The sequence below is a fragment of the Sminthopsis crassicaudata genome, chromosome 3 (assembly GCF_048593235.1).
Source record: "Sminthopsis crassicaudata isolate SCR6 chromosome 3, ASM4859323v1, whole genome shotgun sequence".
NCBI classification, from domain to species: domain Eukaryota; kingdom Metazoa; phylum Chordata; class Mammalia; order Dasyuromorphia; family Dasyuridae; genus Sminthopsis; species Sminthopsis crassicaudata.
In genome coordinates, this window is record NC_133619.1 from 303,814,208 (window position 1) to 303,824,761 (window position 10,554).

At 31.3% G+C, this 10,554-nt stretch overlaps 2 protein-coding genes across 6 annotated transcripts in view; both read right to left on the reverse strand.

Moving 5' to 3' along the window:
• Positions 1-3,121, reverse strand: part of IMPG2 (interphotoreceptor matrix proteoglycan 2) — an 85,513-nt gene extending 82,392 nt beyond the window's left edge. The window contains exon 1 of the mRNA XM_074302073.1: positions 1,342-3,121. The gene's annotated coding sequence lies outside the window, so the exon portion shown is untranslated. The remainder of the gene's footprint in view (positions 1-1,341) is intronic.
• A 560-nt stretch (positions 3,122-3,681) lies between these two features.
• Positions 3,682-10,554, reverse strand: part of SENP7 (SUMO specific peptidase 7) — a 135,319-nt gene continuing 128,446 nt past the window's right edge. For all 5 annotated transcript variants that reach the window (XM_074301052.1, XM_074301051.1, XM_074301050.1 and 2 more), the window contains 4 exons: positions 9,811-9,854; positions 9,335-9,403; positions 6,436-6,586; positions 3,682-5,104 (listed from right to left, as the gene is read on the reverse strand). In XM_074301052.1, coding sequence (XP_074157153.1) covers positions 4,967-5,104; positions 6,436-6,586; positions 9,335-9,403; positions 9,811-9,854 — 402 coding nt within the window. In that variant the 3' untranslated portion in view covers positions 3,682-4,966. The remainder of the gene's footprint in view (positions 5,105-6,435; positions 6,587-9,334; positions 9,404-9,810; positions 9,855-10,554) is intronic.

The following is a 10,554-nucleotide window of genomic DNA, read 5'->3' on the forward strand; positions in this document are numbered from 1 at the left end:
TAAGTACTTAAGTCAGAACTAAATCTTGAAATCTTCTGTGCCTTTATAGGAAAAAAAAAATCCTGATATTAAAAATTAAATTTTGGTCGAGAGTATATTGCCAAGGCAAAATAAATTAGCCTAAAGCAAAATGTTTCCTGCTCAATTTTCTTTTCCATGCAAAAAAAAAAAAAAAATTTACTTTTTTCCAGGAATAAAGTAGGTGCTGCAACAGGAAGAAAAACTCCTGTAGATAGCAGATGGCAGAGACGATTTTCTTTGTTGTTTTAATCTGTCTGCCTAAGCTCTTTACTCATCATGCTAAACAAGGACAATATGTCTCAATGTAATTCACCAAGTTTTGCCCTGTCTACAGATCAGGGAAGGTCTGTAAGACATTTTTCCTTTCTGCCTTTCAAGATCCACAAATTAAAATGAACTATCAATCAACTTCTATGGCTTCTACTGATTACAAATGGCTTATAAATTTAAGCTGACATTCTTGTTTATTTAATGATCTTTTTGCAGCCAATGAATACATCTATTTCATAAGCTCCATTTGTCTACTAAGGTCTCTTAGTATTGCTTGTTTGCTACCAAATTTGAGACTTAAGCTACTAAACAAGTAGCCTTCTTTTATCATTATGTCATAACATGTGAGGCAATTCATTATTTAAAGATAGTAAATCAGACTCTTGGAGTTTGGAGGACTTTTGTGCCAAATAATTAGGAACCTTACATCAAATATATCATAAGCTAAATTCTTATATTGTTTCATCCTGGGCAAGTTCCACAAGAATAACTGATAGTAACTACAACTTGAGAGAAATGATTATCAATAACCAATGATTTGAGGGGATCCAGAGTTCCCCTTTTTCTAATGTCCTCATTTCACAGCTCATTCTCTGAAGCTCATTAAATAATTTTCTCCTCAGTCATGGTCAGACTCTATCCAACTTTACAAGGAATTTAATCTAAGGTGGGGAAGCCAACTCTGCTCTACTCAGATTGGATTGGGATGAATTCTTTGATTAGCTTGCTCTAGGTTGGGGATAATTTGGAAGTAAATGACTTAAGTACATTAGAATATATTCAGCATTTCGTTGTAATATTTATTCTTTCTCACTACTTGTTGACCAAAGTTGATTGCCACACTCTGGAACTTCTACTTTTCCAAAGACATTATAAAGGCTTATAAAGTCTTGAGTGCATTGCCTTGATTGTCTTCAGCATTCGAGAATGTCACTGACTTCTTTTATTAAAATGCTAGCATTATTCATTAATTACCCAGAAATTATGTCTCTTGAACCTTTTAAACATAACAAACCCTAGAAGACTAATGCTATAAAACATGTTACCCACCTCTTTATGAGAATTAGTGGACTGAAGATATAGAATGAGGTATATATTTTCAAATACAATCAGTTTGATAATGTGTTTTATATGGCTGTGCATATTTCTTACAAGGACTTGATTTTTCTTTTTTCTTTTTCAACTAGAAGAAAGGGAGTCCAAGAGGTAATAAGGATAGGGCAGCAAAAAGGAAGAATCAATGAAGCATCTTTTTCTAAACATGAAGAAATAAGCACTAACAAGTAGGAGAGCTTTGAAAGCTCAGGAAAGCTCTTCTAAGTACCATATGAAAACTTCAATGAAAGCTGAATTTTTAGCCTCTAGAGCAGATGACAATGAATCTCAAGCCAGATGTATAAGGTACAATTTAGCTTGTTAAAAATTAGTTGTCACACTTTGGGGGGAGGGTAGAAAATGGAAGCTGTGGGATTATAGTATGATAGCCATATTTCAAAGGTCATAAAAAGAAAACCCATGTTTAATAAAGTCCAGAGGAAAATTTAACTGGAATCAATTACCTGGAATTCTTATTTGTGTAGCTAAAGAAATCAAAGAAAGACTATAAATTGGTGTTATTGGATTATAATTGTCCTTAAAGTTCTAAGTGGGTTCAGTGTCCTTAAAGTTCTAATGGGTTCAGTCTTTAAAGCTACTTTCCCTGGGCAGCTAGGTAGTACAGTGGATAGTGTACCATGTGGTCTCAGACACTTAACACTTCCAAGCTGGTGGCCTTAGGCTAGTCATTTAGTCCCAATTGCCTCAAGGGGGGAAAAAGCTACTTTCCCTTCAAATTCCAAAATGATTCATAGAATTGGACAAAATATAAATTAGGAAATTTTAGAAATTAAATTGTGAATTCTCATTGCCACTGATAGTTTTAGTAGTATGTACCTTTTATAGAACTTCAATAATGATTTATAAAGTGCTTATTTATATAATCTTATTTGATCATGTGAACAGTTAGACTTTAGTACTATGTATGAAGCATAGAGTATCTCTTGTTTCTGGATAGATTCATCATTACATAATCCATTTTTATTACCCTTTATATGAAATCAAAGTTTTAAAAATGCAACAATCTTATTAACTAATGGAAAGTAAATTAAAGACCAACTTTTCTCTTCATGAAAGTAAATGAATTGCTATCTCACCAAACTAGTTCATTGCTTATTTTATTGTAGCCAATGTGTAAATCTTTCTGATTAAAACATCTGTCACTTTGCCATAGTAATAAGATCAATGAATGTTGTAAGACAACATGGGTTTGAATCTTGGTTCCATCATTTATTATCTGCAATATCATGGGCAAATCAGTTAAATTCACTGGGGCTTAGTTTCTTCAAATATGATAGAGATAAAGCTCTGCTCTACCTACTTTAAAGGGCTGTCATGAAGGTCAAATAAAACAATGAGCAGGAAGGTACTGTGTAAACTGCCAAGGGACTTACAAACAAGGTGTAATTAATAATGATGTTAATTTCTGAAAATAGCTAAAGGTCTTCATTTAAAGAAATTCCTTTTCCAAAATGGCCTAAACCTATCAGGTTTGTAGTTAATTTTATATGCTATGCTTTAAATAAGAATTAATAGACAACAAATTCTTCTTGTTGCCTCTCAACCCCTGAGTTGGCTAAAAGACTTGGTCTCTTCATTTTACATATCACTTATAAAAGAGAGTAAATCTAATCTGAATCATAGATACACAAAAATACTTTTTATTCAGTTATTTAAAATACTTTTAAAAATGGTTTATAGTAGTCAACATATTATATATTGATATATTATATAATTTATTAAGCACCAACTATATGAAATGCATTGAGAATTATACAACTAAAAATCTACTCCATTATAAGTCTTAACTTGCTTAAAAAAACACATTTATATCATGAGTTTAAAAACGTGTTTAATATCAAACACACTATTAATCATTCTCAAAACACAATATTTCCATCATCAATTGGTAGGGGAAGGGTAAGTATTTTAACAAATCTTCAAAAATAATGACAGTGGTATCTTTGAAAAATGTACAAATGAAAATACTAAGAAAGCACAAGGAGATTTCCATACTTGCTATATTCAAAATAAGATATACAAAATAATTAAGTCACCTAGAAAAATTGCCCCACAAATTGGGAATGACATATAATTATATTCCTTCTTATAATAGATCTCCAAAAGACAAATATTTTTAATATAAAAGTGGTGACAAAATTAAAAAAATGCCAAAGGTCACTAAGACATCACAACCTATTACTTGGAATAAACTGTTTGACCTTTCAGCCTCACCTCTAATGGCTTCGGTTTTCCTTCCTTCCAATTATGATAAAAATCCAAGAGAAATCTGAGTTGGGAGATTAAAATTATATTCTTACAAAAAGTTCTTATCTGAGAAAATGGAATATGATTATCTGTCTTCCTCAGAATATTTCTGATAATATCAGAGTGAATTATATTTAACAGATAGTCATGAAGTCTAGTCAGATATAATCCCATCAGGATCACAAAAATTCAGTAAAATTTTGCCTGAATATGTACTGAAGAACTAAGCTCTCCTAAGAAAGCCTCTGGGGAAGAAAAAATATGATATTAAAAGGATGAAAACAATTTTTGCTTTACTGGCAAAAAAAAGTTAGGTGGATAGATTTTTAAAATGAACTGAGTTCCAATAAACTAATGAATAAGTCTGGGAAAATGTGAATACTTAGCTTGTTAAAGTTCTAAGCATATAGAAAGCAAATAAGAGCAATTTTATCTTGATAAAAATGTTCTCTTTTTCAATAATAGGGTGTGTATACTCATACAATGCATGAGTAAGTATCTCTATCTTATTTTACAAAGGTATCAATGAAAATGTTTTTTAAAAGCCAAACGAATTCACATTTAAAAGAAAAATTCTTAAGTTTTTTCACAATTTCACCCTAAGTAAAAAACTGCTTATTCCCCAATCTCCTTAAGTAACTGGAAGAAAAAAATTGTTTTAACTAAAGCAGGATGGAATTTACCTAACTAGGGAATTGACCAAGTACATGATGTTTGAGTAGGTTTTTACCACCTCACATTAAGAGCTTTTTATTTTATATTATACAGAAGTAATGCCATAAATGGCATTCAACAATATTTTTTTTTAAATACACAGTATTCATAGGGCATGCTTGAGTTGCAAAAAAAAAAAAAAAAAAAAAAAAAAAAAAAAAAAAAAGCTACAATGTGAAGTGATTTGCCAAGGATGGGTTTGGTACCAGAGGAGTAAGTGGTCCCGTACCCAAAATCTTGTGCAGGTTAAAACCATATAGTGGTTTGTTGGTGGTGTTTTTAATCACTTATTAAAACATTCTCACATCACATATGTTGATTGCATAGTTCAAGCATATTCACTGAAAAAAATATGAAATATTTATCAAATTTTAATTTCAACCTAACAACTTTATCTACAATCTCCCCCTTTCTACCCTTTTATCCCCATCTATCAGATCCAAACAAAATCAATTAATTATACAATTTAAATAATTTTGAACAATTTACAAAATAATCACAAGGTGTTTTCTTCTTTGCAAGCAGGATAGCACAAATGCTGGTATATAGCTTTCCAGTAATCTCTTAAAACACCAGTTCTACATCCATCAATGATGAATTAACTGTTATTGCCCTTCTGTTGCTGTAAATGAAGTTTCAGAATCAGTTCCCGAATATCATCCCGCTTGGCCCTTATCACTTGACGAGGAAACCACTTCTCCAAGTGCAGGGGTAATTCGAAATTAACAATGGGATCCTAAAGACAGGAAACAGAAGGCTTAATTACTTTAAGAAGACATTTCAAATTTTTATATTCATGTAATTTGACATGAAATCATTAAAATAGGAAAAAGGAATTCACTGGAATTCACTGATTTTAAAGTATTATCACTAAATATTAGAACTTCATTATAATATCATGCACAGGAACTATAGATTAACATGAGTTAGAGCTGGGAGAGACCTTAAAAATTATCTAGTCTGATTCATTAGTCTTATAGATATATAAATTGAGACCCAGAAAGTTATGATTTGAAGATTTAATTCAGTAGCTGAGTAGAAAAAGGGTTTCAGGTCACCTGATTCCCAGTTCACCATTCTTTTTATGCTACCTAATAACAGGGACTGCTAACAGATTAATAAACTAGTACAAGTAAGTAAATTTAGTTTCCTGATAATTAAATTCCTTTGGATAGGGTAAAGGCAGATTTATATTAGACAATATGCTAATTAGACAATACTACTAATACAATACTATCAATATTGTACTAATAGAATATTATTGTATTATACAATGTCTTCATCACTGCTATCATGAATCATATACAGTAAGAGAGAGGAAAATCACAAAATGACACATAGTTAATGAAAGCCAATAGTATATAATACCCCAGGCTAGGGTTATGTGACTTGTCCAAGGTCACACAGCTAGGAAGTGTTAAGTGTCTGAGACCAGATTTGAACTCGGGTCCTCCTGAATTCAAGGCTGGTGCTCTATCCACTGCGCCACCTTATTCATCTTATTTTCAAAAAAAAATTTTGTGTGTGTGTGCTTTTAGAGAACTTCTAAGCAGATGGTTCAAGACCCATTCATGCAAGGAAACATGCAGGTTCTGAGTTGATTAAATTCATGATGGTCTTGAAGACCATCATGAATTTAATCAAGTCCCTAAATGGTGACAGTCATACATGAAATAATGAAACCACAACACTTAACCCAAAAGGTGATTCCTAATTTCCATGTTTGTAGAAGCAATAATTCCTTCTCCTTATTGTTCCCTTTTCACTATCTGATTATATGTTTTGAGTTTCAGTGGGCTAGAGACAAAGTATTATTCTTCATAGTGCATACTAACCACTAATTTCACTAAATCCTTATTTTATTAAACATTTTAAACATACATATCATATATTATTTGATAAATTACTTCACTACCAATTTAAATATATAATTTATATTTCAAATTATGACATAATCAATATTTACATGCAACATTATGAAATTTTTTAAACTGCTATATAGCATCTCTGAATTACCCCTACTTCTTAGTTCCATAAAAATCCAACAAATAATCTAATTCCATATACCTTGAAGAAGCTTTCCACATATTGAAGTAAATACACTCCACAATCACTGCTATTATCTTGCTTAGGAACTTTAGGGCACAAGTCAACCATATTTGTTTTGCTGAATTCACGATGTGTTTTTCTTCTAACTTCCCATTCTACTTCCAAGTACCTGGAACCAATAATAAGTAGAGTAATTCAAGTAGGAATTGTTATGTCTCTATGCAGCAGGTACAAAGATTAAAGATAAACCTGACTGTACAAAATTATATCGCACATCTTTAAAAGGAATTCTATATTTTACAAGACTAAAAAAATAGTTTTTTTTTCCCCCACTTAATACCAGGTGTATAATTTTGCATAATCCCTATATACATATTAATTTACAGGTCAAGTTATTTTAAAAGTTCTATGTAATTAAGTAAAATTTTACATTAGTATAGATTATATATAATTTTGCATAATCCCTATATACATATTAATTTACAGGTCAAGTTATTTTAAAAGTTCTATGTAATTAAGTAAAATTTTACATTAGTATAGATTATATTTTTATTAAAATCAAATGTTCAGAGCCATTAGTGTATCTTGTGGAATTCTGTATTTTACAAGACTAAAACAATAGGTTTTTCACCCACTTAATACCAGGTGTATAATTTTGCATAATCCCTATATACATATTAATTTACAGGTCAAGTTATTTTAAAAGTTCTATGTAATTAAGTAAAATTTTACATTAGTATAGATTATATAAAGTCAAATGTTCAGAGCCATTAGTGTATCTTGTGGGCCAGGAGGGCAATTTAACTTCACATCCCTCAAATCCATAGCAAATAGTCACAAAAAGAAAGAGGGAATCTGAAGGTATTCTCAAAAAATAACATATCCAATAGTCCTAGTATATTGCTAAGTCAATCTATTATAAAGAAAATGTTAACCTTTCATACCAAATACATAGCCTCAAATTTCAAATGTTTCCTTCCTCAAATTTAAGAAATACATACTTTAATTAATTTCCTACGAGGGACTAAGTATATATTTAATTTTTATTTTTTAAATTTCAGAATTGAAAGGTACTTCAAAAATCATTTAGTCCAACCCATACCTGAATATCCCCTACAACATAATCAAGAAGAGATCAGATTACATAAGTCTGCTTGAGGATAAAGAAATTGTTGACTAAGAATTCCACTAATGAGAAATCCATTACCTTCTTAGTCACTACACTTTTGGATACCTATAATTACTTCTAGTTCTGTCTTCTAGGTGCAAGCAAAACAAAGTCTATTTTCTTTTCCACAGAACAATCCTTCCAATACTTGCAGACAACAAACTAGTATGTTCTCACCAGGTCTTCTTTCTTCAAACTAAGCATATATAGTTCCTTCAAACATTCCTAATATGTGGCACTCAGAACTGACAGTAACACTGCAAATGTGGCCTGAGCCCAGAAAAATACAAAAGACCATCACCATCTTAGTCCTGAATACTGGATCTTTCTTAAATCAATTTAAGACTAAAGTAGCTATTTGGGTGTTCATAGCACACAGGTGACTAATTTTGAATTTGAAGTCCACTAATAACTACAACTTTTTTCAAATGAATTGATATCTTGTATTCATGACAATGATTTTCTGAACCTAAGTATTAGTTTTTATATTTGTCCCATTAAAACTGTCCTCAGGAAATCCTGCTTGACTGTAGAAAGTCAAGATCTTTTACAATCCTAAATCTTGCCTCTACTATATTAGCTGTTTTCAGCTTTATGACTAGCAAATGTAATACAAATGCTAACTATTTATGTCTTTATCCAACTTACTGATAAAAATATTAAACACTACAGGGAGATCCCTGGGAAACTCTACTCTAAATCTTTAAAGTTTTTAATGATCAGTTTCCATTTGTAGATATTCAGTAATCATCTTTTAAATAAAAATTTAAGGAATACAAGATCAGTGATTTTTAGTTTGGAGACTTCACTCTCTTCCCCCCACCCTTCCTTAAAATCAAGACATCTATCCTTCTAAAACCCAAAATTCTTTCAAAAATCAATGGCAGTGGCTTTTCAAAATTTTAAGACCATAAATCTTACTTCAAAGTTAAAACTTATTTCAAAATTTTAAAAAAGCAATTAGAAAAATGCAAAGTAACTGTGAAATTAAGAAAATATATTTATAATGGAAAACAATTTTAATTTGCAATTAAGAGGTTTTTAATTTGAGAAAATTAACATCTTGAAAATCTTTTTAATGGTGATCAATTCAGATGGACGTGGCCGTCTTCAAAAATAAGAGGAATCAAATCAGTTCCAATAGAGCAGTAATGAATTGAACCAGCTACACCCAGTGAAAGAATTCTGGGAAATGACTATGAACCACTACATAGAATTCCCAATCCCTCTATTTTTGTCCACCTGTATTTTTGATTTCCTTCACAGGTTAATTGTACGCCATTTCAAAGTCTGATTCTTTTTGTACAAAAGGTTTTTCAATTGTCAATTTCAAATTACCCATGCATATATCTGGTAAATAATAGGTCATAATAAAAAATAAACAAAATATCTTTTTAAAAAGCTGCACGATTATCCTCAGCATTTAGTAGATATATATTTCTTCAAAATTCTTCCTTCACTTGCTAACAATAGTCAGTTTTTCATTCACTTTTGTTAAAAATCAGTTGAGAAAATACTTTAGTAATTAGTACATAACAATGATAAAATAACAAACCTCACCTACATACATAACAAAATCAAATACTGACATGTCCTTTCTTTTGGTTTGGAGTTGCAAACTTATCTGTCAAAAACTCTCAAGAAAAGTTTCTCTATTAATGCAAAGCAGCAACATTCTGAAACATTCTGAAACTTAAGAGTCCTAGTGAGTTTTAAAACAGTTATAGAAATTGTAATAATATTACTCACTCTCTCAAAATCTGAACTGTATTTTGTACAGAACCAGCTTTCAAGGAGTCTAATATGAGAATGCATGGTCTGTGAAAAAGAAAGGGAAAATGTTATCAGCATTTATACATGCATGAATTTTGATTCCTACCTAAAAGACTGTGCAGACAAAAGATGACATCCAAGATCACCTCCTTTTGTATAGAACCGCTATCTTCCCTCTTAAGTGTCTCCTCCTACAGATGGCCTTTTCTGATCCCCCACTGAGTTGTTTTTGCTCTTTCTAAACTGAAATTACTCTTCATTTACTCTCTATATATTATGTACATATATATGTAAATGTAGCTTTGTCCAAGTTGAATATAAGCCAGAGAACAGGGGTTGTTCCCTAATGTCTGTCTTTGTGTCCCTAGTATCAGCAAAGTGCCTGATATTCAAAAATGTGTGTTGGATTGAATTAAGTGCACAACATATATTTAACTGTAAGATATACATACCTTTTACACATTTTCTTTGATTCTGGTGTAGTCTTGAGGGTACCCTGAAATAATATTACACATTTACTTTTTGTATATTTTTCTCCAGTAAAGGTAGTTTAGACAAATGAACATTCCTAGTAGATATAATTTTTTTTAAAAAATAAGAGATCCAAAATACTCTGGTCTGAAAACTTCTAATGGCTTAGTGGTAATTTTTTTTTTCAGATCAGTAGGATATTAGTAAGTCACTTTAATAAAAATCACAGTACCTCAAGATTAAAGGGGACTTTATAGATAACCTATTTCAATACGACTGACAAGCAGTTTTCTGATTTTTTTATCAAAAATATCCAAAGAAGAGGAACCCATTACTTACTGAGAAAATCAGTTACCTACTAAGATAAAGTTATTTTCTAATGAGATGGCTCAAAAAAATCTAAGCTCAAAAAAATCTAAGCAGTAGTACACCTAGCCTGTCTTCTTATCTTCAATTTCACAGACTACTTCTACTTTCAGACTCTGACACCAAGTAGGACAAATTGAACTTCTCTTTCAAAAAGCCCTTCAAATACCTTCCCCCTACCCCCTGAGGCTGGGGTTAAGTGACTTGCCCAGGGTCACACAGCTAGGAAGTGTTAAGTATCTGAGATCACATTTGAACTCGGGTCCTCCTGAATTCAAGGCTGGTGCTCTATCCACTGCGTCACCTAGCTGCCCCACCCTTCAAATATCTTGAAATTGCTAGAAAGTCTCTAGCTTCTT